The sequence below is a fragment of the Molossus molossus genome, unplaced genomic scaffold (genome assembly GCF_014108415.1).
Source record: "Molossus molossus isolate mMolMol1 unplaced genomic scaffold, mMolMol1.p scaffold_m16_p_11, whole genome shotgun sequence".
Lineage (NCBI taxonomy): Eukaryota > Metazoa > Chordata > Mammalia > Chiroptera > Molossidae > Molossus > Molossus molossus.
Window position 1 is genome coordinate 8,434,833 of NW_023425346.1, and position 27,883 is coordinate 8,462,715.

General features: G+C 58.3%; 1 protein-coding gene across 1 annotated transcript in view; it reads left to right on the forward strand.

Annotated features, from left to right (window-relative positions):
• TFCP2L1 (transcription factor CP2 like 1) overlaps positions 1-25,305 on the forward strand; it is a 51,519-nt gene extending 26,214 nt beyond the window's left edge. Inside the window, exons 3-15 of the mRNA XM_036254680.1 lie at positions 2,887-2,963; positions 3,458-3,563; positions 4,198-4,304; positions 5,323-5,475; positions 8,376-8,486; positions 11,660-11,751; positions 13,219-13,273; positions 13,348-13,441; positions 15,534-15,624; positions 16,530-16,633; positions 19,333-19,475; positions 24,452-24,503; positions 25,259-25,305. Coding sequence (XP_036110573.1) covers positions 2,887-2,963; positions 3,458-3,563; positions 4,198-4,304; positions 5,323-5,475; positions 8,376-8,486; positions 11,660-11,751; positions 13,219-13,273; positions 13,348-13,441; positions 15,534-15,624; positions 16,530-16,633; positions 19,333-19,475; positions 24,452-24,503; positions 25,259-25,305 — 1,232 coding nt within the window. The remainder of the gene's footprint in view (positions 1-2,886; positions 2,964-3,457; positions 3,564-4,197; positions 4,305-5,322; positions 5,476-8,375; positions 8,487-11,659; positions 11,752-13,218; positions 13,274-13,347; positions 13,442-15,533; positions 15,625-16,529; positions 16,634-19,332; positions 19,476-24,451; positions 24,504-25,258) is intronic.
• The last annotated feature ends 2,578 nt before the right edge of the window (positions 25,306-27,883 follow it).

Genomic DNA, 27,883 nt, shown 5'->3' on the forward strand with positions numbered 1-27,883 from the left:
ACCCCAGTTCTAGCTCAGAGTGGCGCCGAGAAGGGTGGGAAACCACGGCCACGTGTGTGCATCAGACGGCACAGTGGGGAGCAAAGCGGCCGTGCTGTCGGAGCCCACTTTCCGCGGCTGCACTCACGCCCCAGGCTGAGCCCGCCGAGCAGAGGGGCCGTGTGCTTCAAGCTGAGTTGGCTTTCGCCTGGCTCCTCGGCGGGGGTGACCAGCAGCAGGGGCCTCTGGGTGGGGCCTGCTGTGTGAGAGCCGGGCCTTGGGGAGGCCGGGCCTTGGGGAGGCCGGGCCTTGGGGAGGCCGGGCCTTGGGGAGGCCGGGCCTTGGGGAGGCCGGGCCTTGGGGAGGCCGGGCCTTGGGGAGGCCGGAGTGTTGGCACTGAGGCGGGCATAGGGGGGAGGCCCGAGTCAGGGCGGTGTGGCCGGCGCCTCCTGTTGGCGTAAGTGAGGTTGCCCTGCAGAGCTTGGGGTCAGGATTAATTGAGCCCTGGGCACCTGTAAGCCCAAGTAATGACCACTTGGGCCTTGGGCCCCATGCCGGAGCCTGTTACACTCTTCCTTGGGGAAGCTGGAGGACACTGGAAAAACCGGGTAGAGTGTGAGGCTCCATTTCGTGTTGCTGTCAGGGGAGTGTTGCTCAGAAGCCTGGAAATGTGTAAAAATCCGACTTTTTCAGAAAGTTAGGAGTGGGGTCAGGTCAGTAAGACCCTCCCATGAGTTGTGTCTGCTTAACTGGCAAATGGTCAAGATGAGAGTTTGGGGTTTGCGCCTCTTCCCTCGGCCGTGACCTGCCCAGCGCTCTGCTCAGAGCTGGGCCGCAGCCTGTCACCGGTGCCGCAGGGTACCCCCTTCCCAACAAGGCTCCGTCAGCATCATGTCCGGCCGGTGGGAGCTGTGGCGCTGAGCTCCCTGGCACGTGGGTGGCACCGCGTCCCTGCTGCCATTTCCTGTCATAGGAGTTGCCTGGCGCTTGACACGTGGTGTTGCTCAGCAGATATTCGGATGAGTGATTTGATTTCATGTTCTTTGTCCATTGTCGTGTTCATCGTGAGGGGTATGTTAGCTTCCTGTGACCGCTTTAACAAATCACACACACATGTTACCTTAAAACAACGGAAGTTGATTCTTCACCAGTTCCGGACTAGACGCTGGAAGTCCGGCAGGGCCACGCTCCCTTTGGGGCTTTAGGGGCGTCTGTTCTTTGCCTCTTCCAGCTGGTGATGGCTCCGGGCAGCTCTGCTCCCTCGCTCACCTGGCTCCTCTCCTCTCCTGTGTGTCTCTTAGAAGGACACTTGTCCTGGACAACCCCGGATGTTCTCCTTAACGCAAGAGTCTGAACTTAATTGCATCTGCAAAACACACACGTTCTGGGGATTAGGGTGTGGACTGATGGGGGGGCATCATTCAGTCCACTATCAGGGTGTTAGTATTTTTCTAATAATTTGTCTTTTAGTTATTTTAAGACTGTTAGCAACTCGGTTTGTGCTGTTTAGTTTCTTGTTTGCATTTAATTTATACATATATATATTTAATACAGCCAGATTTCACTTTTCCTCCATGATTTTAGGTTCAGAAAGTCCTTCCCCTCTGACTGTCCAATAAGTAGTTATTCACATTAAAATAAAACCTTAGGAAATGAACTTTTAAAACCAATGGTAACTTGTTTTGATATCTGCTATGGGTAAGGGTCTGCACTTTGAAAAATATAGCTAATCTTTACACGTGAAAAAATTAATTAATTAATCTATCTTTGTTATTGTTGAAAGCATTACAGATGTCTCCCCCACCACTGACACCCTTCACCCTGCGCGCACCCCTCCTGCGGCCCCCAGCCTAATGTCTGTGAGCACTGGCTGCACACGTACGTGTGAAACACTTAGTCGACCTGTACACATGACACACACAAAGGACAGAAAACCTGCAAAACCCAGGGCCACCTGAGGAAGGTCGGGGTTCCGCTGCCACCCCTGGCCGCCGGGGCTGGGCACTCAGGACCTTTTCGTTCTATTTTTGTAATTTCTTGTGACTCTATCATTATTTAAAAAAAAAATTTTTTTAAACAGTGAATCAGATTTACCAATACTAATTATTAAATTATTTATTCTATTATTTGTAAAACATCCTTTATTACGTGGTGCTTTTAGGGTTGTGGTTGAACTTATTTAACTTGGGGAAAGCGACATTATTTGATACGTGGTCTTTCCATCTGGAACAGCGCGTGCTCCGTTTATCGAGGCTGTGTGTGTCTTCCAATCAAGTGTGTGCAGTTTATTCATGCATACTCTGAAGTTTTTCGTCGTCGTTACGGATGAATCTCATTCCATCTCTATTCTTTAGTCAGCTTGTGCAGTTAAACGTCACCCCATAGAATCCCGCACCCTTTCAAATACATGAGATTTCTTGTAACGTGCAGGAATGCTTTTCATTCTGCAATGAGAGCCAATGTTTAACAGGCTTTCTTATTCATTCATTACACCTGCTCTCAGGAAGGGCCTGGTCGGTTGTCTGCTCCAGTGTGGATTCAGGTAGCTGTGTTCTCCACTGAGTGTGTGGGGGGCCTTCCTTACAAGGAAATGAAGTCATGTATCATACATTTAATGCTAACTCTATTTTGCTGGATTCCATTTCTTTCAAAATTACTGAGGTGCTGGCTCTTAAGGGGTCACGTGGTGTGTTGCCTGGGGTGCCCTTGGCCCAAACAGGCTGGTGGACACCCGGGGCTGTCCAGTTCAGGGGATGATCGGAGCTGACCATGGGCTTTCTTCTCTGCTGTCCTCCTCAGCCGTGAGGCCTGGGTGGGCACTCAGGAGGTTGAAAAGGCCTCTAGCTGGGTGAGCCCCGAATTTGAAAACGCCCAGAAATGGGAAATGTACTGTTAACCCTCCTTCAGGTCAGTCTTATGAAATTCGACTGTTGGAGAATCGGAAGCTGGGAGACTTTCAAGATCTGAACACAAAGTACGTCAAGGTAAGTCTGTGGGCGCTCTCCCTGCCTGTGGGGTTGGGGGGTCTCAGCACCTGGGCGTGCTGTGGGGTCAGGCGTGGCATGAGTTTGGGGAAAAGCCCTGAGGGAGAGTGGGTTCTTGTTTCCTGCATGCGCTTTGGGGGGAGGGGCTGGGACTGGCCAGAGCTGAGAGCCAGGGGGGTGGACACTCATTGGCCAGGCTCTGGGTTCCAGCTTTGGCACTTACTGAACTTTTCTGAGCTGCTGTGTGCTCATCTGCACAGAAGGATTAATAAGTCAGCCGTGTATGTAAGGTACTCAGTAACCATGACAAAGGGCAGTCATCATTTTTCTTCCTGTTGCTGAGGTCCTGCGGAGGGAGTAGAGCCGGGGGCAGGGGAGGGGAGGTCCAGGAAGAGCAGCCTTGAAGGGCAGGGTGTGCCCTGGCTCAGAAGGCGGCAGGTGGGCTCCTTTTGGCGCCCACATTCAGCTGCCTCCTGCCTGCCTCCCCGCCCCAGAGCATCATCCGCGTGGTTTTCCACGACCGCCGGCTGCAGTACACGGAGCACCAGCAGCTGGAGGGCTGGCGGTGGAGCCGGCCCGGGGACCGCATCCTGGACATCGGTGAGCCTCCCGTGCCAAGACAAGCCCAAGTGGTCCCGCACGTCGGGGCTCCTGCTGGACGCCGTCCGGACCGTGCAGGGCGTCCAGGGCGCTGCTCCTGAGCTGGCGGAGGTGGCCGCGCCCGGCCTGCTCACAGAACTCCCGTTTGGTGGGAGGGAAAGGCAGCGGGATGCGGAGACCCGCTGTCGGGGGCTCCGGGGCCGGCTCTGCAGCAGGCCTCGCGCTCGAGCGGGATGGGTGGTGACGGGGAGGGTGAGCAGCACAGGTGGGCCGTGCAGATGGCACCTGAGAGCTCAGGCTGTGGTGCAGCCCTGTGTCCACGGCCCCGGGCAGATGGGTTTGGCATTGGGGAGGTGAGTGGCAGGAGGCTGCGGGGCACAGGCCCATAGCATCGGGAAGTGTCTCCAACAGGCCATCAGCACCATCGTCTTTCTCAGCAAAACAAAGTGACCACGCAAAATGGCATGAAGCCTAAACAGCTTCACGGCAAAGCCAGTCGGGCTCTGTGCCAGGGGAGTTGCACAAAACCCGGATTCTGAGCTGTCAGCATTACCAGTGCGGTTAAGGAGCCGGGCCGGGATGGGTCCCTCCTCCAGCACTGGGGTGGCTGACAGTCCACTCTGTGTGTGTGCAGATATTCCACTGTCTGTCGGTATCTTGGACCCCAGGGCCAGCCCGACCCAGCTGAACGCAGTCGAGTTTTTGTGGGACCCTTCGAAGAGAGCCTCTGCGTTCATTCAGGTACGTGGGAGGAAGGCTGCTCTGGGAAGCCCAGCTTTGGGGTCCGAGGTGCAGTTTCTCCAGCCAGACCCCTGCAGGGAAGGAGGCGGGGGAAGGGGGGGGTTGCTTAATCAGAGCTAGTTGGCCATGGGCTGGGAAAAGGACTGTGTGGGGTTTGCTTATGAACATGTAAGCTTTTTATAAAATAAAGTATTTCCTAGCATAAATACTTTGAGGTAGAAGCATTTTCCATGGTACATTTTGTTATTAAATTCATTATTTAACGGTCAAGCCCCTGGTGTGGGCCCAGCCTTGTGATAAACAGGACAGAATGTTGAGTTGGCTCAGGGCATGGCCACGTGCTTCTGGGCTCCCCCCAGCTCTCTCTCGGAGTGTCCCCCTTTTGAGCATCTCAACCAGATAATGAATATAAAGCCGTTACAGTGCCCAGTTCATAATAATCATTCAGTAGAAGTTAATGATTTCATAATTACAGTATTCTTACTGTATTTTAAAATGATTACATTATTATTGTATTATAATGATATGTGTTGTCTTATTAAAACAAATAGCATTATAACAGTAAATGTGCATCAGGTGCCCTGTGTAGCACTTACAGAAAGATGGAGGGGTGCCAGCCTCCAGCCCTCGCCTGGCCTGGCCCACGTAACCTGGGTGCCAGGCCGCTAGGGGCTGAGCTGTGCCCCCCGCAGCCTGTAGCATTTGCCAGGGGGTTCCCTGGGTGCGGAGTGAGGAGGAGCTCTTGGGGTCAGTGGGTCTGGAGCAATGGCAAGGACTTAGCTGGTCAGGCAAGGCCTCTGAGGTCAAGGGTCAAGGGCGGGATGGGAGGGCATGTTCTTTGTGGACAGGGCAGTGGATAGCCTGTCTGCCTGATGGGGTGGACAGCACTGGGGAGAGCAGGGAGGGTGAGCCAGGTGTGCCCTGGCGAGGTCGGATGGGACTCCATGCGGAGAGGGGCCCTTGGGGAGTCCAGAGCCCGCCTCGCCCGGTCTCGCTACCAGCCCGTCTCCCCTTCCAGGTGCACTGTATCAGCACAGAGTTCACCCCCAGGAAGCACGGGGGTGAGAAGGGCGTGCCTTTCCGGGTGCAGATTGACACATTTAAGCAGAACGAGAATGGGGAGTACACCGAGCACCTGCACTCGGCCAGCTGCCAGATCAAGGTGTTCAAGGTAGGGATGGCCGCGCCACACCCGCCGTGGTCGGTGCCCACGGCACACCTGCGCTCGCCACTGCTGGGCAGCGATACCAGACCTCGCAGCTCTGCGCGGAGGCCCAGCGAGGAGCGCGGTGTGCCTTGGCCTGGCTCCTGCCTGCGCCCCCGCGTGTCCTGGGGTGCCGCCGCCGCTTTCATCGTCACATCTCTGCTTCATAAGATTTGACGGGACTTGCACATTTAAAAATTGTTGTTTTCTCCCAAGGAAAGACAGGGACGGTGCCGTTTGTAGCACCTTCCGCAGAGCCTGGTGCCCAGTGAGCCCTTGGCATGACTCGGGGCAGGCAGATCCCAGCAGCTGTGGGGAGCAGAGCAGCGCTGATGGGCCTGCACGTGGGGGCCACAGGCGGGCGGCCGGCGCGTTCCCACGATGGGCCTGTGGGGGCAGGGAGGGCAGCGTGGGGGGGGGGGTCGTCTCGACAGAGCAGCAGCACCTTTCAGAAACCTGTTTGGGATCTGAGCCTTGAACTCGGCCTCTCAGGAAGCTGAGCTTCGCGCTGTCTGTCCCTTGTTGCTGTGACAACTTGCCGCCGGTTCTGGCTGAAAACGACACACAGGCTGTCGGAGCTGCAGCTCGGGAGTCCGACGGGCTGCCTGGGGTAGAGCCAACGTGTCAGCGGGCTGCATTCCTGCCGGAGCCCCGGGGAGCTTCTCCGGCCTCTGCGTTCCTTGGCTCCTGCGTCTCCATCCTCAGGGCCAGTGAGGGGGTTTGAGGCCTCGCACGGGTCACTCGGCCCTGCTCTTTCTCCTCTTCTGTGGGCCCACTGGGCGGACCCGGGATCAGCTGTGATCTCTCACTAGGAGTAACCTGATGGCACACAAGCCTGCTCCTTTGACACCCTCCCAGGTCCTGGGGGTAGGACTGGTTCTCTGCCCACCGTGGTACAGGGGGTGTCGTAACCTTGGTTTTGCTGCCTGCTCCAGGATTTTTGATTCGGGGTCACTGTGGATGTCTCCCCAGCGGCACACCTCTCCAGCCCACCCCTCTGCCATCACAGACAGACCACATCCGCCCTCAGAGAGTGTTCACGTCCTTGTCCAGGGCGTCCAGTGGCCTCCACGCGCTCACACCGTGCCCTGCGGCCCAGACCGTGCTGGGCAGTAAGAGAGGAGCAGGGTGGGGTCTCTACGCCCATGGAGCGCCCAGTCCTTCCCATGGCCCCCCGCTAGCTCTCCTTTCTGCACCTGAGGCAGAAGCTCAGCAGCGGGGGCCCTGCCCACCAGGCTCCTTGACCACACACCAGCTATACTTTGGGGAACTGGGCCAGAAGCTGCCGTGTGCCAGTCGCCCGAGAAAGGTCTGGGCACCTCCTGCAGGGAGCAGGGGCCCCGTCAGTGGAAGCGGCTCCTCAGAATGCCCAGGAGGCACTGTCACCCACACCACACAGCGCGGCTCCAACAGGTGTCTGCACGGGCCAGGCAGAGTCCAGCCGAACTGTCCACCGCTCTCCCACCCTGGTCACCCCAGTTCCTGGGAAGCCCTGGCTTCTTGGAGTCATGCCCTGGGGTTCGGTATGGGTATCAGGGCCTCTGAAAGGGAAGACAGGGCCCCTCACTCTGTGTCTTCTGGGATCTTCTCAGGACTGGGGCCTGGAGGTGGAGCAGGTGATGGCTTTGGTGCCACCTGCCTACTCTCCCCCGGACTCAATCTGTCATGTATGTCCCCATGTGACCCTACAAACCACCTCTGTCCAGAGTGGGCACCACCCCGAGCTGTTTCCTAAAACCCCTTGAGCTGGGAGCCAGAAGCCGTGCCCGAGGAAGGTGCGTGCAGGTGAAGCCCTTGACGATGCCGTTGAATCGAGAACGCACTTCGTTCGCTGACTGCCCACCGTGTGGTCTGCGGGTGCATAGGCGCTGCTCAGCCCCAGGCCGCTGGGCGGCTTGCTCTCTGAGCTCACCAGCCCCACTGGGCTCCTAGTTGGTGAGAGTCTGGGTTCCCATCAGCAGCCTGCTCGGCAGCCTGGAGGTGGTGCATCCCTGGGCTCTCACACCTGGATGTTCCACCTGTGGATGAGGGAGTGTAGTGAGGTGTGCACACCTGGAGGTCCTTCGAGTTTGCTGGGACCAGGATAGCCCTGCCAGGGCGGAGACCCCACCCCGCGCGTGGTGTGAGTCTCGAGTGGCAGAGCCCTGGGGTTGGGGCCTGGAGGTCTTCCTGGCGGTCTGGGAGGTCACAGACTGCAAGTGTGGGCCAAACCCGACCAGCAGCCCAGCTCCCTCTTCCCTCCACTCCCCACGGTAACCCGGAGTGCACTGGGCTGTCATGGCCCTCAAGGGCGTCTTTCTTTTTTTTTTTTTATCCTCACCTGAGGACATTTTTGCCTTTATATTCAGATAGAGCGAGAGGGAGAGAGGGAGGGAGGGAAGGAGGGAGAGAGAGAGAGAGAGAGAAAGAGAGAGAGAGAGAGAAACATCGACGTGAGAGAGACACATCGACTGGTTGTCACCCACATGACCCCAACCGGGGCCAGGGACAAACTGCAACCAAGGCACGTGCCCTTAGTGGGAACCGAACTGGGACTCTGGTCCGTGGGCCGACGCTCACTGCTGAGCCAAACCGGCCAGGGCAGGGCAGGGCTTCTTTCTCTCAGCGGATGGCCATTGCTAAAGACCTTTCCAGGTGTGTCCCTGAGAGTGGCAGGGCCCCAGGACCCCGCAGCAGGCTCCAAGTCCCCTTGGGAGGGAAGGACCCCGGGCGGGAGGACTGTGTGTTTGAAGTCTGGGAAGTGCGGGCTGCTGTCCTGTCCACAAGGTCCTGCCTGGGCTTTGGCAGGTTTGGGGACCACTGCTCAGGGTCCTCCAAGGACGGCCTTCTCTAGCTGCTTTGGACTAATCGGACTCCTGCATTTGTAGCCGAAGGGAGCAGACCGGAAGCAGAAGACTGACCGGGAGAAGATGGAGAAGAGAACCGCCCAAGAGAAGGAGAAGTACCAGCCGTCTTATGAAACCACCATTCTCACCGAGGTGAGCCGGCCAGGAGCTGGCTGAGCCGGCCGGGAGCTGGGTGAGCCAGCCGGGAGCTGGGTGAGCCAGCCGGGTGCAGGGTGAGCCGGCCGGGAGCAGGGTGAGCCGGCCGGGAGCAGGGCTGGAGGTCGGACCCGGGATGCTGGGTGAGGCCTGGGCCGGTGACTGGGTGAGTGGCCGGTGTGCGAGGGCTGAGGGTGTGACGTAGAGGCCGGGAGCAGGGTGAGATGGCCGGGAGCTGGGTGAGGTGGCCGGGTGCAGGGTGAGGTGGCCGGGTGCAGGGTGAGGTGGCCGGGAGCTGGGTGAGGTGGCCGGGTGCAGGGTGAGGTGGCCGGGAGCTGGCTGAGCCGGCCGGGTGCAGGGTGAGGTGGCCGGGTGCAGGGTGAGGTGGCCGGGTGCAGGGTGAGATGGCCGGGAGCTGGGTGAGCCGGCCGGGTGCAGGGTGAGGTGGCCGGGAGCTGGGTGAGCCGGCCGGGTGCAGGGTGAGGTGGCCGGGAGCTGAGTGAGCCGGCCGGGTGCAGGGTGAGGTGGCCGGGAGCTGGGTGAGCCGGCCGGGTGCAGGGTGAGGTGGCCGGGAGCTGGGTGAGCCGGCCGGGTGCAGGGTGAGGTGGCCGGGAGCTGGGTGAGGTGGCCGGGTGCAGGGTGAGGTGGCCGGGAGCAGGGTGAGGTGGCCGGGAGCTGGGTGAGCCGGCCGGGTGCAGGGTGAGGTGGCCGGGTGCAGGGTGAGCCGGCCGGGTGCAGGGTGAGCCTGCCGGGTGCAGGGTGAGGTGGCCGGGAGCTGGGTGAGCCGGCCGGGTGCAGGGTGAGCCGGCCGGGAGCTGGGTGAGCCGGCCGGGAGCAGGGTGGGCCGGCCGGGAGCTGGGTGGGCCGGCCGGGAGCTGGGTGGGCCGGCCGGGAGCTGGGTGGGCCGGCCGGGAGCTGGGTGGGCTGGCCGGGTGCTGGGTGAGCCCGAGCTTCTGCCAGGAGCTGGCCAGTGGCGCTGTCAGGTTAGATTCTCAGGAGATTCCCCACCTTGAGTGGACGCTTGTTTTGAGAGCACCCATTGAGTGGGGTGTGTTCCGTTTGGAGCTGTGTTCATCTGGTAAGGCCCAGTGGCCAGGAAGGTGTTTCAGAAATAACTTCTAGCTCTCCCCTGCCATTCGTACTTTTCAAAATCAGGGCGTCTCTTTTTAAAGACAGGTAATAGTTCCAAAATTCAAGCAGGGTAAGAGAATGTGCATTAGGAAGTCTCTCTCCCACCATTGCTAACAGCCTCGCGGTTTCTCTCCCCTGGGCAGCCAGCATCTCTGGTCCCTCCCGTATCTGGCCCAGCTTGCCCGGCCAGCGAGTCCCATGCAGACTGGACTTTTCACACCAGCAGTGCACAGGGGCATGCTGTTCTGCAGCTGGCTTTGCTTACTTAGTAGCATGTCTTGGCGTCGGCTCCCTAGGCTGCCTAGTTCTTTACCCAGCTGCGCTGCCTGTGTCGTGTGGTGGACGTTTGGTTGTTTCCGGTCTCTTGCCTTTTGGGGGTGGGGGGTGCTGGGAAGTTCTGCATTGGGAAGATGTCTGCAGGCCTCAGTTTTCAGGGCAGGGTTGCTGGGCCCGAGGGTGTGAGCCCTTCTGTTTTGTTTGGGTAGATTGCAGAATGCATTTTCTCTTAACCCTGATGCTGGTACCAGCCTGCTCCATCCTTTGGTCCAGGGTACTTCTGAGATGCTCACTGTCACAGGCCCCTTGTCCTGTCACAGGTCACCGCCGGTGCCACCTCTGTTATTGCTGTGCCGTTTCAAACAACCGTTCCCTCTGTGTTCTGCTGTGAGCCGTGACTAGGTGTCGGTGTTCGTTCACTGGGTGACTTGACTTACTCAGAGCCCCACAGATGCAAAGGCCCGGCAGAGGCCGTGGCGGGGTTGAGGCTGTGCTGAGGGTGCGGCCAGGCACGGAGCGTCTCCGAGGACGGGCCTGGGGTGTGCGCCTGCAGTGGGCCATATGCAGAAGGGTATCTGCCGCGAGACTGGAAGCTGGTTTTGGGGCAGAGACAGAGGCGTGCGGGCGTGTATCTGAGGATAACAGTGGCCAGAGGATCCTGCCGCCCCTCCCCCCGCAGTGAGCTGTTCCCGGGCCTCGTCCTGCCTGTGCTGCCGAGGACGCGCCCGGTGGCCGCCAAGCTCTCCTCGTCCTGCGGGCTGAGCCTCACTGGGCTGTCACCCGGCGCTCCGTGACTCGTGGCGGAGAGGAGTGTGCTCCATGCAGCGGCCGTCCAAGCCCTGCCACTGCGGTGTGTTGGTCGAAGCGCCCACCTGGCCGGTGACCTGGCAGGGGACAGCTCCCCTTCTCTCACTCATCAGTTTTGTTCCTCTGGGATTTACACCAAAAAGTCCAGCCCACGCTGACACCAGGGGCAAGACTTGCCAGCCCCGATCGATGGCTACGGGCCGTCTCCCCAGGTGCCGTCGTGAGGAAGGCAGGGCATGAACACTTTGTCCACGGCTTCCCCGCAGGCCAGGCCCGGTGTCTGCTCTCTTTGGGATGCTCTCCCCTGGGTGCATTTTTGGCCTCTGCACAGAGAGTTCCTTGAGGTGGAGGTGAGGTCTTCGTGTTTCTGCGTCTGCCGTGGCGTGGAGGGTGCCTGCCGTGCACAGACGCTCGGGCCTGTGCGGGAGAGCGCCACCCTCGCTGACTGCGGAAGGCCCTTTGCAGGTTCTGGTTTTAAGTATGGCAGGTTTTGACGCTGGACTTCACGGGCGATTTTTGTTCGGAAGTTGTCTGCGGTCCAGTGCTCCCTGCTTTGTGCCTTTACACCCATCTGTCTGCCCTAGGAAATCCTGCTGGTGGGCAACTGCCCTGTTTGTTTTCTCCCCCTTTTCTGGAGGCCCAGAGATCATATACTGATGATGTTTCCCTCTTTGGTTTGGCCACTAGGAAGCTCACAGACACAGGTCACACTTTGCTTGCTCCAGGGATGACTTTCTGCACGTTCAGTCTCCGCTGCTGTATTTGCTTCTTTGGTGGCTCATGTGGCCACAGGGCAAATGCAGGTTGAGTGTTGAAGGGTCAGTGGTTACAAGTCAGCTTCAGTGGGTGCTTGCTTGGTACAGCTCGGGGCACCCGGGGTCAGCACCTTGGCAGATCCCGCGCCTGCTGGGGGCCACTGCCCTCAGGTCACCGCCGCCCTGTGCCCTCCTCCGCAGTGCTCTCCGTGGCCCGACATGAACTACCAGGTGACCAGCGCCCCGTCCCCAAGCTACAACGGCTCTCCAAACAGCTTCGGCCTTGGCGAAGGGTATGTGCGACCTTTCCCCTTTGGACTCTGGAGTGATGACAGGTGTGGGTTCCTTACCTGGCCTTCCTCCTCAGGTCTTCTCTTTGGTAGCCTGGCAATGATGTGGGCTTCACAAGGGCTCACTGGGGTTGCAGTCACGTCTGTTTCGGCATCTATCCAGGTTGTTGTGCTTAGGTAACTTCTGTAAATGTTGTCCGGCAGGGCAGTGGCCGGAACCCACGAGCCCCTCCTCCAGTGAAGGCAGCAGCCGGCCTGCTGGGCGCCGGGGCAGTGTCGGGGGTGCCTCCAGGCACCCTGGGCAGAATGACCTGTCTCCAGACGGGCCGGGCCTTGGGAGGCAGGTGTGTGGTGGCCCGTGGCTGCCGGGGTCTTGGATCTTGGCAGCCCGTGCACACTCACTGGGCAGTGTGGGGCAGCGCAGGGTCCTCCCCGAATTTAGGGCTTGTAATGCGGAAGAGGCCTCCTTGCGGGTCGCCAGCCCTGCGACCGCACAGGCTGAGCTGACTCCAGGGGCCAGGAGTCGGGCTGGTGGGCCGCTGTCCGGCCCCACAGGCTGCACACACAAGGCCCACAGTGCCGCCAGGGGGCTCTGCACGTCCTGCTGCTGGGGGGTGCCAGGCGGGTTCATCAGGTGAGTGTGCGGCCCCTCAAAGCCCGTGCTGGGCAGACAGAGAGCTTGGCTAACGGGGAAGCAAGCCCTGCGCGATGTGCCGGGGGAGCAGAGCTCCGGAGGGGCGGGGGACGGGACAGGTGTGTATTCGGGTTCAGGCAGACCGAGCCTTAGATCTGCACTTTTCGGGGGGCAAGTTCCTCTGCCATCCTCAGCTCGATCCCCCCACTGCAAAGCGTAGTTCCTGACGTGCCACAGACCCCCGAGGGAGCGCAGCTGTGCTCACGACCCAGGGTCGCCCGTGAGGCCCTCCTTCTCACTGCGGTAAAGCAGACCGCGGGAAACTCGCACTGGGCCATCTGCACTGTGCTGCTCAGACACGAACAGCACCCCGGCCGTACATCACCACTGTCTGTGTGGGAGGGTCTTCCTTGAACGTGTCTTTCTCAGTCTGTGGCCCTGAGTGGCCCCTGGGGAGGGTCAGGGGTCCCCGTGGGGAAGGTCCACGGCACTGTTTCTCTCATGGGTGACGCCGGACGGGGGCGCTGGTTCCCTGCACAGCGAGCCGCTGCCCTGCCCGCACCGGCCCCTGGGTGCTGCGTGAGTCTCCCCTCGGCTCAGGCTGGGCTCCAGCTCCGAGTGGGAGGGAATCCGACCCAGTGAACCCGGAGCCTCGAGTGGATGGGTCATTGCTGGCCGAGAGCGTGGAGCTCATCTGTCCACACTGAAAAGTCGATGGGGGCCTTGGAGGAGTGGGGTGGGCTCCCCCCTCCGTCCTCTGACCGGGCAGTTCAGCGCCCGCAGCTGAGACCACCCCCTGCCCACAGGTGCTCACCGCCGGCTCTCTTCCTTTGTAGCAACAGCTCGCCGACTCACCCCCACCCGGTGGAGGCCCTGCCCGTGGGCAGTGACGTAAGTGTCTGCGGCGCTCGGTCCCTGTCCCTGGGCGCACCGAGCCCGCACCTCAAGGCCCCCTCTCTCTTCAGCACCTGCTCCCGTCCGCCTCCATCCAGGACGCCCAGCAGTGGCTGCACCGCAACCGGTTCTCGCAGTTCTGCCGGCTGTTCGCCAGCTTCTCCGGTGAGTGTCTCCAGACCGCCGGGACCGGGAACCTCGGCAAGGCCTGTGACCTTCCGGGACTTGCCCCCAGTCCTCAGTGCCTGTGGGGCTGTGGTTTCGTCCTGGTGACCCAGAGGAGTGTGGGTCACTCACCCACACCTGCTGACCTGGGCCAGTGCTGGGAGCCGGGGTCCTGACCCTAGATGTTTGCCGATGGGTGCGGCTTTAAGGGAAGGTCACCTGGTACCTTTATCTGGACCCCCTCACCTGGGGTGGGCTCTGGTCTGTGGGTAGGACCTCCAGCCAGCAGGCCAGCACATGCGCAACGAGCCTCCTGGCACCCACCTGCCAGACGCCCGTCGCCTCTGTCCAGAGCCACATCCCGAGCGCGAGGAGCAGGCATGGCTGGGTTCTGAACCCCTTGCTGATGGCTTTGCAGGCAGCAGCCCTGAGTGGGGGACTGTGGGGTGCAAGGGTAAGGAGCATGGAGCCTTGCCGCCCGGGAGTCAGTCCAAAGTGACAGGGCCAGCACGGGAAGTGGCCCTGCAGGACGTCTGTGGCAGTGGGGGGGTGGGGCACACGGAGGCCCAGACAGGGGCCCTGCCCCGCAGGAGTCAGCACAGACACAACCCAGCAGATGACCTGACAGTTCGGGCCTTGCGACCCGTCTGATGGGAAGGCTCAGAGGAGGGACCTGAGCTGTCCTGGCGGAGGAGGCGGAAGGGCCAGCTGTGTCCTCAGCAGGGTGGTCAGCGTGGGCCTTACTGCGAAGGTGTCTTGAGCAAAGGCTGGAACTAGGCAGGGGAGCGAGCCAGGTGGGCCTGGGGTGGGCTGGGCGTCAGCTTCCCAAGCAGAGGGAAAGTGCACCGGCTGCTAGGCAGACACCTGCCTGTGTGGCCGTGGAGCAGGGACGGGCTGAGTGGACCGGGGACCGGGGGAGCAGGTGGCATCGGAGAAGCACTGAGGGGCCCTGATGGACCCTGGACCGGCTTGCCCAGCTTTCTAAATAAAATGTTTTTATTGATTTTAGAGAGAGAGAGGAAGGAAGAAGCAAAGAGAGAGAAACATCGATGTGAGAGAGGAGCATTGATCAGTTGCCTCCCTATACACTTTGACCAGGGATCTAACCCACAACCTGGGCATGTGCCCTGACCGGGAATGGAACCACACCTTTTGGTGCACGGGACAACACTCAACCACGGAGCCACACCAGCCAGGGTGCTTTTATTCCCAAAGGGTGCCCACAGAATTGTACCTAAACCAGGGTACTAACTGTGGCAGGAAAAAGGGAGGGAATCTGTGGTTCTAGCCCAGGTGGCTAGTGGCAGGTTTTCAGCAGGAGGCTGATGTCTTGCTTGCATCTTGGGGAGAGTCCACACGGTCACAGGCTTTAGGGGACTGCCTGGCCATCGCGGAAGGGACAGCGTCCTCACACGAGGATGTTCAGAGACTGGTTCGCGCAGCCGGTCTGAGCCCATCAGCAAGGAGTGGCTGTGTGAACTGTGCACAATCATGAATGAATCATATGTAATCAAGGGCACGAAGTCTGTAACTACATACGGTAGGAGAAGCCCTTAAACAGGACTTGGAGGGCGGGAGCCAGACATCAGAGTACCGACTGTTCAATTTCATTTACATACTTTTCAAAAAACAAGCAGAACTCATCTATACGATAAGAAGCCAGGACAGCGGTTCCCCAGGGCTGGGGCGTGGCTGGCAGAGGGGCCTGTGGGATGCCGGGACTGTGATCCGCGTGCTGGCTGCCGGTGGGCATGTGTCCTGCAGACAGACGGCTGCACGTGTCACCAATGCCACACGCCACCGAGATGTGCCTGCATTGCATGCCCATAGCACAGTCCCAACGGAGGGGCAGCAGGCACAGGCTTCTGCAAACACCCGTTCTCCCGCCTCCTGGGAAAGCCAGTCATTTCGCTTCTGACAGCTTTCGGGCGGTGATCCGATGTTCGGCTCTTCGCTGCTTCTCTCCATGGCATGCCTGGTACCCCCTGAGGCGAGGCTGGCTCCCCGGCCCCCCAGTGCGGGGTCTGCGGGGACTTGGGCATGGAGCCTTCCTGTGGTCCCACATGACAGGCAGCCCCGTTGACCCGCCTAGGTGCTGACTTGCTGAAGATGTCGCGAGATGATTTGGTCCAGATCTGTGGCCCCGCAGATGGGATCCGGCTCTTCAACGCCATCAAGGGCAGGTGGGTGTCAGTCCAGCGGGAGGCAGGTGTGGCAGGAAGCCGACAGCGGGTCCTCTGGGCAAGTGCAGGAGGGGATGGTGAGAGGGGCCCGGGCTGCAGCGGAGCAAGAGGCCGAGACTGAGAGGCAGCCAGCACCCCTGCCTGCAGGCCCTCCCTCTGGGTCTGCCCGGAGCCTTGACCTCGGGATCTCGGTCAGGTGCCTGCATGGTCTGGCTTCAGGCCGCCTGCTCCCCGGGGAAGCTGTGGACCCCCGAGGCTGCCCAGCCCCGTGCGCTGGTTCTTAGGGTGACCATGGAGCAGTGCCATGTCCTGAGGGGACTTCCTGCCGTGACAGGAAGGCTCTGTGCACTGATCGGAAGCCTGCCCCTGGGCCCTGCGGCGCCTGCTCGGAGGCTGACGGGACTGACGAGGGAAGTTATGCTTTAACTAGAACGAGTGTGGGTTCTGAGGGCTGCACACGGATAGCAGTCAGAGTGGGTGAAGCGGGTCTGAACCCGGCTCTGCCAGGAGCTTTACAGCGGGCGGAAGCCCTTAGACCCCACGAGCCTCAGTTTCCTCCTGGCGCACCGGGGACGACGGTCCGTGCTGCCTCACAGGCGTGAGGAGGAAACGATTATGCACGGAAAGTTCTGGAATGGTGCCTGGTGCAGAGTAGGGCAGAGAAAGCGTTTGCTCTCACGGCCCTGAGAGGTGCCTGTTCTGGAGACGCGAGTCCTGGGCAGAGCCCCCGTCGCAGGTCGGCCTGGCTGGGCCTCCGCCCCGCCCCTCAGAGGCGTTCTGCACCCACAGCCGCATGCCTTCTCCCTGCATCCTCCCCACTGCGGACCCGCCCTGTGTGCTGGAACATCCTGGAACAGCAGAGCTGGGTCCCCATACCTGCTATTTGTTTCCTTTCTTCCCGCCAGGAATGTGAGGCCAAAGATGACCATTTATGTCTGCCAGGAGGTGGAGCAGAGCCGGGCGCCGCTGCAGCAGAAGAGGGACGGTGGCAGGGACAACAGTCTGTGTGGTGAGTTTTTGTTTTTTATCCTCACCCGAGGACATTTTTACATTTTTTGTTCAGATAGAGTGGGAGGGAGGGAGAGGAAGAGAGAGAGAGAGAAACATCAACGTGAAAGGGACACATCGAGTGGCTGCCACCCACACGACCAACCAGGGCTGGGGACAAACTGCAACCGAGGTCCATGCCCTTAACGGGAACTGAACCTGGGTCTCTCTGGACCGCAGGCCGACACTCTACCGCTGAGCCAAACCAGCCAGGGCTGTGTGGTGAGTTGTGAGGGGCCTGCCCACCGCGGCTGGCTCCAGGGGACGGTGGAGGGGACCACAGTCTGCCTAGTGAGTTGTGAGGGTCCCAGAGCCCCTCAGGGACACATGACTGCTTTGGGTTGGGGGTTCTGAGGCAATTTGAGAAAGGACACATGCTTTGAGGTCAGCTATCCCTGAACACCAGTGCTGGCCACGCCCCCTAGTGGCCGTGTCCTTGAGCAGGGTGCCAGGCCTGTGCATCAGCTTCCACGTGTATAACATGAGGAGAGCAACACCCGCCACACGGGTGGGCAGGTTTCAGTGAGGTGATGCTTGGCGAGCTCCTCGCTGCTGAGCGCCTGTGAGTGGGGAGTCTGGTGAGCTCGTCCTCACCTGCGTCCGGGCTCCATGTCCTCTGCAGGGGGAGCCCGTCTGCCTCCTGCAAGTCCCTCCCTGTCCTGAATGCTAAAGCTCCCGCCTAAGGCTTCCCGCGCATTCACTTACTTGCTTCTCACATTAGGAACTGCTGCTAACATTGTTTCACTGTGGGGGAAGCCGAGGCACAGGTGACTGGCCCAAGGTGACAGTGTTATAAGTGGCAGAGCCAGCATCCAGACTTTTGCACCCTGGTGGCTGACTTCTGAGCCCTCAGTGTGGCCTTTGTGCTTCTGGTGACGGTCCTGTCCGCCCCCTGCCCTGCAGCCTTCAGCCTGCGAAGCACAGAGCCGGGTGCCGTGGTCTCCACACGGGGGTGCAGCCTGGGGCCGGTGTTCCTCGCACGGGCCTTGCGGTGGCCCTTGGGCGCTCGTGCTGGCGGCACCCCCAGGCTCCGGAGGTGCGGAGATGGGCCGGGGTCTCGCTTCCACTGGGTGGCGGGGTCTAGACTTGAACCGGGGTTGCCCGATCTAGATCCTCTTGTTTCCCAAACTGCCCCCACGCTGCCCTGACGGGAGGAGGCGTGGGGGAGTTCGGAGTGGCCGACCCCCCCCTGCCAGCTCCAGGCTCTCCGGTGGCCGTGTTCAGCGGGGGCAGGCCAGGCCAGGGACAGACGCTGCCAACAAAAGGTGCCGGCCTGCAATGCCTCCAGCTGCTCTTCAGCGCAGTCCGACTCCTCTGAGGAGTAGAATCAGAAACCGTGGACAGGCTCTGGGAAGCGGGGGAGGAGCGGCGCCGTTAGCGTTCCGTGGCTGAGGAGCCCCGGGGGGGCCTGGGCCGTACTGGAGGGGGTCACACGGGACCACGCGTTCTGGGCAGAACCGAACGGTGGGTCAGCATGTTTGAAATCGTGGGAAGGTAAATCTGTCACGTGGCTAGAACCTCGTGGCCTCTGCCACCCGCTTCAGAAAGACCCACTGCGTGCGCGTGTGGTGGTTACGTGTCTTGCACATGTGTGTGCCTGTGTGTGTACGTGTGCATACTGTTTAAAGTTGGGCCTGTGATTGGATACTTTTGACCTGAGGGTTCCTTGGTTGAGGGAGGAGTTGGGAGCCTCTGGTCTAAGCAGCTGTTTCAGTTCTGAGGGACACGAGGCCCCTGCACACTGAGTGACCCGCCCGGGTCTCCGCGGAGCTCGTGCTGCCTGGATGGCTTGGGATTCGTATAAGGAGCCGCCCCAGCCGCAGGGTCACCCTTACTTCCTGACAGGCCGATGACGCTCCCTTCTCTCTTTGGGGTCCCAGTGCCCAAGCGGACTGTTATTTGTGCTGTGGAGAAGGGCAGGAGGAGACCCCCTCTCTTCTGCTGTCCCGTAGCAATTACCTTTACACCACTCTGCCACCTGAAGCATCCAGGGACCCCTTTAAGCAACGGGGAGAAAGGAAAGGGACACAGATCCCTCCTCCGTTCTGCGGCGAGGGCCTGTCTGCACGGCAGAGTGGCCGGGAGCTTGTGAGAAATAGATTTCTGCCAGCCGCCAGCCCTGAGTGGATGTCCCTGGGTCTGGGGTGGATCCAGGAATTCTGCATTTTATGTAAGTCCCCCAAGAGAGAAGGAACCAGGAAAAAAGAACCACAGCCTGGTCCTGGCCAGTTTGGCTCAGCGGTTAGAGTGTTGGCCTGCAGTCCAGGGAGACCCCGGTTCGGTTCCCGCTAGGGGCATGTACCTCGGTTGCAGTTTGTCCCCGGCCCTGGTTGGTCGTGTGGGTGGCAGCCACTCGATGTGTCCCTTTCACATCGATGTTTCTCTCTCTCTCTCTTCCTCCCACTCTACCTGAACAAAAAATGGAAAAATGTCCTTGGGTGAGGATTAAAAAAAAAGAACCACAGCCTGGCATCCTTTCTCCTCCGATGGGTGGGACCGAGGCCATGCGGCTACCAGCCCAGCCCCATGGAATCCGTCTGGGCAGGAGCAGCCTCACGAGGACGTTTCTGACTTCTCTGGGTGGGGTGGGGTGGGGTGAGGGGCAGCGTGTTCCTCAGGAGCCGGTGCTTGTTCTATAGAGGAACCTGTCCCCCCCTCCAGTGTACCATGCCATCTTCTTGGAAGAGCTGACCACCTTGGAGTTGGTTGAGAAGATCGCCAGCCTGTACAGCATCTCCCCACAGCACATCCACCGAGTCTACCGGCAGGGGCCCACGGGCATCCACGTGGTGGTCAGCAACGAGGTGAGCTTGCCGCCTGCCCGGCCCTGGTGAGCTGGGGCTCAGGCTCCAGGGAGGAGCAGCAGAACCTGCACCAGAAATAACACCGGTGGGCTTCGGGGTGCCTTTAGCCCGAAGATGGCAAACGGGTTGTATCTGCCTGCCACGTGCTGACGCCGCAGCAGCCGCGTGGAGTATGTGAGGGAGAGAGTTCTGAACGGCCATCGAGTGTCCACTCCATCCCTCAGCCTCGGCCAGGAGCCAGGAGCGCAGGCTGATCCCCTGCCCCCAGGGTGCTCGCAGTGAGGGCCGCAGGGGGCAGGGAAGGGTGCCCGCCCGGGGCAGCGGCAGGGTGGAGGTGTCTCCTCTGCTGAGCGGTGAAGGTGCCACAGCCTTCCTGGGCCTGTCACTGGCCGTCCAGACCTGTCCAGGGCGCAGGCAGCCGCTGGCAGAGGGCACAGGTGCTGACCAGGGCCCTGCTGGGACTGTGCCCTCGAGTGATCTGAGTCCACTCACGGCTAAGGTGGGGTTGTTCACCACGCTGACTGACACTTGTGGCCATTCCTACAAGTTGTTTTTTTAATTCTCACCCGAGGACATTTTTCCATTTATCTTTAGACAGAGTAGGAGGGAGAGAGAGAGAAAGAGAAATATCGATTCGAGAGAGACACATTGACTGGTTGCCTCCCGTGCGACCCCGACCAGGGCTGGGGACGAACCACCACCAAGGTACGTGCCCTGCGAGTCGGTCCACAGCCGACGCTCTAACCACTGAGCACCGGCCAGGGCCCTTCCTGCAAGGTGCAGAGCAGAAGTTTCTAACCTTGTTCTGCCTGGACCTTTCCTGTAACACTGGTAGTAAGGGGCGCCAGCGCCACCGAGTGCTGAGCGGTCCCACTGCTATCCCAAGTCCACGCACCACCCATGTCACTCTGATAGCCTCCCTTGTGGGGAGGGTGCTGTGACAGCCCGTTTCCCAGGGAGGAAGCGCAGGCACAGACAGGCTCAGCGCCAGGGCTGGAGCGGGAGGGAACCCTGGTGGTCCAGCTGCAGAGCCCGGCCGCCAGGCCAGCAGGCTGCCAGCCTCTCCTGAAATGACCGTCTGAACACAGATGGGCTGATGGGAGCAGAGCTGGGGCCCTGAGCCCCTGCGCAGCCCCCCGCAGACCCTGAGCGAGTTCGGGACTCAGCCTGTGTGGTTGCACAGGAAAGTGCTGGAGCGGGGGCTGGGGGTGCAGAGGAAGGGGTGTGTTTGGAACTGGACTGGTGTCCCCACCGGGAACTGGCTCCTGGGAGCTGAGCATCCTCGGGTAACGTGACTGAACCTCTTTGAGCCTCAGTCTTCACATCTGTAGAACAGGGATAATTATGCCTGTCGAGCAGGTAAGGATAAAACGAGAAAGCTGTTAGGTGCCAGGAGATGCCAGATAAGCAGGGGATGTTATAAGGACTGTGCTGGGCACTTGTTATTGTGGGGAGCAGGTGATGGACAGATCTTTGCGTTTGACAGTGTATAAAACGTACGGCTTTTAACGATCTGTATATTTATTTCGTAACTTGTCATTAGTGATAGTCCCATGCTCCTCCTCCGTGCAATCGCTGGAGCCCCTGAGGTGGGAGGCTTGGTTCAGGCCCTCTCAGCCGGGTCCGCAAGGCGGTGTTTCCTTCCTTTGTAATTAACGAGGGATTTCACAGAGTGGAGGGCAAGCAGCCTGGAGCGCAGAAGGCAAGTGTGGAAGGCCCTCGTCCCCCCTCTTTTCCTGGAGGAGTTTGCGTGAGGTTCACTGAGATTCTGCCGGATGGTTCATGTGCCCGTGTCTGTCGTGTGCCGTGTCCGTCGTGTGCCTGAGTGTGTACGCGTGCGTTTTTCAAGCATGCTGTACATTCACCTGCAACTGGCTGTTTCATCACCTGCTCAGAATCCCTCCCATGTCCTTAGGTTCAAATCTAATGCAGCGATATTTTTACCCCCATTTCATAGATCAAGAAAATGAAGCCCAGAGTCTGTGCCCGGAGAACCTAACCTGAGCCAGGAAGGTTCAGCTCCCTGAGCAGTGGGTGGTGGTTGTAGCACAGAAAGCTTGTCACTTTGCAATGCAGAATAAATCTCTTCTGCGAAGACAAAAGCCAAGAATGTGTGGCACCCTTGCAATTTCACGGGTCTCTGAAGGAAGTTCCTTCCCCAGCTGCCCTGTGCCCTCCAGAGCAGGCAGTTAAGCAAGTGAAGCAGAGAACAGAACCCAAATGCCACCTCAGCTAAATAGGCGATTCCTATTCCCCGAAGTCTCCTTGCCTCGTAACCCCAAATCAATTGGAAACCTTTGGTTCTTAATTGCCCGGAGCGCTGGAAGCAGGGGCAGGTAATTAAAGAGGCAGTTACTGATTAAGCCTGTGTGGGCTCTGCCTAGGGCTTTGCATGCCCAAGTGGCTGGGCTGCCAAAGGTCCTAGAGGGAGCAGGCCAGCAGGGAGTCGATGTGCTTCACGCACCATTAGGCCCTGCAGGGTGGGGCAGGACCTACAGGTGGATGGATCTGCAGGATTGGGGGCAATAACCCAGAGCAGGCCATAAAGCGTGGTTGCAGTTTTTACATTGGAAAGGGGTTTTGCTGTCGTATTGGCTGGTGTGAGTGGGATGTTTATGTATGGGGTGTATTGTTAGAACTCTTTTCGTTTACATCTTGGAATACAGCACACACAGGCAAAGCCTAGAGCGTAGGAGCACAGTTTCCCGAAGAGTTGAGTCCAGTGCCTGCCCGAGGTTAACACGATATGTTAGAAGCCCCTCTATAGCTCACTTTGTGTTCCTCTCCACCCGCTGGGCTGAATTTTGTATTAATCGTTCCCTCGTTCCTCCTCGGTATATTGTTTAATTTTGCCTGTTTAAACACAGCGTGTCAGCGGAGTGGTGTGTGTGCCTCTGGCCGTCTTCGGTGTCCCAGTGGTGTTTCTGCGGTCCGTGCGCGCTGAGGGGCTGCTGGACGGCAGTGAGGCGGTTGGTTCCTGCTCCCGGTGCTGTTTGGGTTTGGGCGGTACCGAGTATTCCTGGGCGTGCCCTGTGTGCGCACGTGTGGCTTCTCCAGGGGTCCGCCTAGCGGGCAGAGCTGCGTGTTTGCAGGCCCCGTGGAAGGTCCGCAAAGCGGTCACCCCACCAGTAGTGACACCAACTCCCAGGCTCTACGTCGTTATGTTGTTGATGGAAACAGCCCCATTTTACAGGCCGGGCATGGGGAGGAAGGAAAGGGTGGACTTGTCCAAAGCCATGAGGTTTATCGGAATGGGAACTCCAGACAGGTGGCTGGGAGCAAGCCCTCGATGCCGGCCACATTATGTAGGGGCGGGCAAAAGGAGGTGCACTGCTGTTCATACTGTCCCCGTAAGAACCGTCCAAACTTGTGAGAATTTCTTATGAATTTATATGAGCCAAACCGGTGACAGTTTCCAGGAAGCAAAATCTCAATGGATTAAGAAAAAGCCCCGGAGAACGGCAGCTTTTTACCTTATTTTATACATTAAAAATCAAAGGAGAAGCTATAAGGGGTCACATGAAACTCATTGGTGGTAGATTAGGGAGGGGGAGAAAGCAGAGGGTGGGCTGGGGGTGCATAGAAAGGAAAATAACCGACACGCACTTTTTAAAAAAAATTTTAATGTTTTTATTGATTTTTTTAGAGTGAGAGGAAGGGAGAGAAACCTATCAGCTACCTCCTGCACGCCCCCTACTGGGGATCGAGCCTGCAGCCCGGGCATGTGCCCTGACTGGGAATCAAACCAGGACCTCTCAGTCCACGGGACAGCGTTCAGTCCACTGAGCCACACCACCTGCAGGCAACACATGCTTATTTTTATGTAGGAGGGTATAGGATAGTTAACAGTAACAACTAACATGGTGAGCATAACAGTGAGGGATCTGTGGGCTCTGCTTTGAGAGGCCCAAGGGGGGGGAAAGGAAATTACTTTGTTATTCCAAAGGCATGTTATCAGGTATGTTATCATAGTTGCAAAAAGACAGGCAGGTTCAGTTAAGGTGAAGATTGACCTTTGTTAGGGAAAAATACCAACCCAGGGCATGCTTACTCACCATGACCTGCTTTTAGTTAGAAAGTCCGAATTTCAGACCCGCCTGTGTGGTTACTTCAGGTCTCGGAGTCTGTCGGGCCTCCACGCGGGCCTCCCCGCGCTGCCGGGGTCAGTGTGTCTCCTTCTCCGTCTACATTATGCAAACAGACCCGCAGGTGATGGCCGTTACAACAGCTCTATTAGCTCCGCGGCTCGTGTCCGCAAACTGTAAGCCCACTTTGCCCACCCTGTGCTGGTCCACCGAGGGCTCAGGCCAGGCCTGCTCAGCGCCCAGGTCTCCAGGCACGTCAGCTGTGTCTGGTGCTGCTGTCCACATACAGGGCCCTCTACCGTGGCGGCTGCAGGGCCTGGAAGACCCAGGAACCAGGACAAACAAACACATGTGGTCCCGTGTTAAAAGGTTAATAACATCTTGATTTCTTTCCAGGCTCCTTTCTGTCTTTTATGTTGAGTTTTTTGTTACTTAAAATTGTAGTCATTTTAGCCCTGGCCGGTTTGGCTCAGCGGTTAGAGCGTCGGCCTGCGGTCCGGAGAGACCCGGGTTCGGTTCCCGCTAAGGGCATGTACCTCGGTTGCAGTTTGTCCCCGGCCCTGGTTGGTTGTGCGGGTGGCAGCCACTCGATGTGTCCCTTTCACGTCGATGTTTCTCTCTCTCTCTGTTCCTCTCTCTCCCTCCCACTCTGTCTGAACAAAGAATGGAAAAATGTCCTCGGGTGAGGATGATAAAAAAAAAAAAAAAAAATTGTAGTCATTTTGTAACTATTTTATATCGTTACTTCTCAGGGAAGGTCAAGCGTCACCTTGGCCTGCATTCCTGTAGAAGCGGTGACGGTCGTCTCTGAGGGTGGCAGGCTCCCTGTCTCTGAGGCTTGCACATGTGAAATCCTCACTGAAGGGACACAGTCTCTCTTTTTCCTTTCAGATGGTGCAGAATTTCCAGGATGAATCCTGTTTTGTCCTCAGTACCTTAAAAGGTAAAGCACCCCCCCCCCCCCCCCGCCCCGCAACTTTTCTCGTGTAGTTGAAGTAAGTTGGCTGCACCCCAGGGCATGTGGTGAGGTGGTGGGCCTGTCTGCACAGGGCCCCTTCTGGAGGGTGCTCCCTGGGAACGCCCTGGGGGAAGAAACACAAAGGTCCTGTGAACCCGCCCTGGAGTGTGGGAATGAGTGCGATGGCCCCGAGTCGCTGGCGGGGAGTCCTGGCAGACTAGGGTGTGCCCCCCAGGAAGAGCGAGTGTGGAACACAGCGGCTGAGCTGGGCGCCGGGGTCCTGGGCTGGGGGGCGTGGAGGGCCCTCCGAGGAAGGGGCGTAGAAAGAACTCGTGGGCCAGGAGGAAGGAAAGACCGGCTGGGACCTTCCTTAGGTCCAGGGCAGTGAGTGTATGGAGCCCGTCAGAACGAAAGCCTTCTGGCCGGGTTCTGGATACTGCACTGTGCTGGGCCCTGGGGCCGTAACATCCCCTGGGACAGATTGTCCAGCGCCTCCTGGGATATGGGCCCTTCGGTCCTTTGGCCCAGAGCCGGCCCGTTCCCAGGAAAGGCCCGTTGTCAGAAGACACCCCACAGGACAGGTGTGCAGGCATGCGCTGACATCGCTGCTTCAGCCTCATTTTGGTGGTCTCTACCAATACGCACGACAGGGCTCTGTGGCGCCCTCCTACCATGCCTTCCACGCCCCCGTGCCAGGCACCAGGCCTTTCCCCTGGAAAACGCCCAGTGTCCCCTTGCAGCCGAGAGCAGCGATGGCTACCACATCATCCTGAAGTGCGGCCTCTGAGCAGAGGGCAGCGCCGCCGCCTCCCGGCCCGGGACCCCCTTGGATGTAGGAACCGCACCACTGGAGGCCGCAGCGCCCTGGGCAAACTGCGGCTGGAAGTGACCTTGCTCGGCCTCCGAAAGCCACAGACCAGCGACCAGCAGAAACCCACGGATCAGAGTCTCTGGCATGCAGAACACCCACGGCCCCGCTCCCTCCTCTTGGCCTGCAGCTTTGGAAGGTTCCGTGGTCTCGCCCCCAGACCTGCCACTCTTAAGAGGCAAACAGTCGGGGCGTCTGCTCTGGAGCGCCCCGCTCTCTTAGGTGGAGGCTAGTTCAGCGGCTGTCTCGGTGCCGATGTCTTGGTTCTTCTGACCATTCTCCTGCCTCCAGACAAAGCCTCCTCCCCCAGCCTTCGCCTTCTCCTGTGGTAACGGGCCATGACCGAGACTGCTGACTCCATGATCTGGACAGACCAGATCACCTGTCTTCACGTTGATTTCCTTCTCGATGACCCTGGTGAGCATCTGCCTGTCCTGCTCTTGGATGGACTGATGGGAGTGGGGTTTATTCTGTGCCTTCTTTCACGTCACCTTTTTCTAAGGGTCTGCTGCTACGAAGCCCGGAGGTGGACCCTCCTCTCCGCGTGGGTCTGGTGGGTACCACACTGTGCGTGAGGGACCTGCCGCACAGAGCTGGACCTGGGCGAGAGAGGAGGCGGGTGGAGGGGCTATTTCTAGGTGCTTTCTCATGAGTATAAAAGGGATGAAAAAACGATTCCTCTCTAGCTCCTCTGGTATAATTTGTTTCCTAGCAGTCGGGGGTAAGGACCCGGAAATGATCATCCCATTGTGTGAGCAGCTCACCTGGACTAGCATATGCCTGGCCCTCTGGGGTGGGCTCACCAAATCCTGTTTAAAGAAGACTTGGTTACCTACTGCCAAACCTGCCAAGTTTTCTAGGGTCATTGTATTTTCTGGAAGGGCCCCATTGAAATGTTGATCTTTTCATTTGTAGGGGGTGTGGTTAGAGCACTTTGCCTGTGTTGGTGTGATTGGGTCACCTTCTTAGTGGTCTGTGAGGACATTTGAGGATCAGTAACTGGTAGACTAAGGAATTCCTCTTTGTCTTGCCTCTGTTTCCTGGGACCCAGTAATCTACACTGGCCCAGGGCTTCAACTCTTTGCTAATTTAGGTTCCTCTTCCAAAGCATGGTGAACTCCTTGACCAACCGAGTAGAGATTTGGGGGAGTACAGTGCTAGGGTCAGAAATGACCGGGACCGGGTGGCCCTTGTCTTACAGACGAGGGAGCTGAAGCCGGAGGGGCAAAGCCACCTGCCTGGCAGCACACAGTGATGGGTCGCGACGTACACTTATCACACGAACCAGGGCCCTGCTGCGGTGAATGCGAGCTGTTAGCAATAGTTTTTGAGACAACAGGTGTGGTATTCCTACAGAGTAAAGACAGGGTCCTGATTCCTTTTCCTTTTTTTTTGAGGGGGAGGAGGAGCCAGTAACAGATTTATTGAGATATAATTCACTTACCATACAGTTTACTCATTTATAGTATACAATTCAATGGTTTTTAGTAAATTCACAGAACGACTGTGATCAATTTCAGAACATTTTTATCCCCCCCACAGAAACCCTTCCCCTTTAGCAGTTGCTGTCCCTCCTACCTTTCCCCGAGTCCTAGGCAGCCATGAATCTACTTTTTGTATAGCTTTACCTATTTTGGACATTTTATATATATGTGGAATCATACAATATGTGGTCTTTTGTGGCTAGCTCCTTTGACTAAGCATAATGTTTTCTAGGGTCTTCCATATTGAACTTATATTAGTCCTTCAGTCTTTTTATAGCTGAGTAATAGTTCATTCTATGGATATACTACATGTTGTTTATTCATTTATCACTTGATGGACATTTGAGTTGTTTCTACTTTGGCTGTTATGAATAATGCTGCAATAAACATTTGTACAAGTTTTTGTGTACATGTATGTTTTTATTTCTCTTGAGAATATACATAGGAGTTGAATTGCTGGGTGGTATAGTGACTCTATGTTTAGCTTTTTTTTTTTTTAATCCTCACCCAAAGACATTTTTCCACTTTTTGTTCAGATAGAGTGGGAGGGAGAGAGAGGAAGAGAGAGAGAGGAAGAAACATCAATGTGAAAGGGACACATCGAGTGGCTGCCACCCGCACGACCAACCAGGGCCAGGGACAAACTGCAACCGAGGTACGCGCCCTTAGCGGGAACCGAACCCGGGTCTCTCCGGACCGCAGGCCGACGCTCCAACCGCTAAGCCAAACCGGCAACCGGCCAGGGCCTATGTTTAGCTTTTTGAGTCACTGCCAGACTGTTTTCCAAAGCAGCTGAACTGTTTTCTTTTCCCATGAGCAGTGCATGAGGGTCCCCCCCCCAATCCTTACCAACACTTGCTGTTATCTGTCTTTGTGTTTATAACATCCTAGTGGGTGTGAAGTGCTCTCATTGTGGTTTTGATTTGCATTTCCCTGATGGCTAATGATGTTGATCATTTTTTTTCTTGTGCTTGTTGGCTATTTGTGTATCTTCTTTTTTAAAAATATGTTTT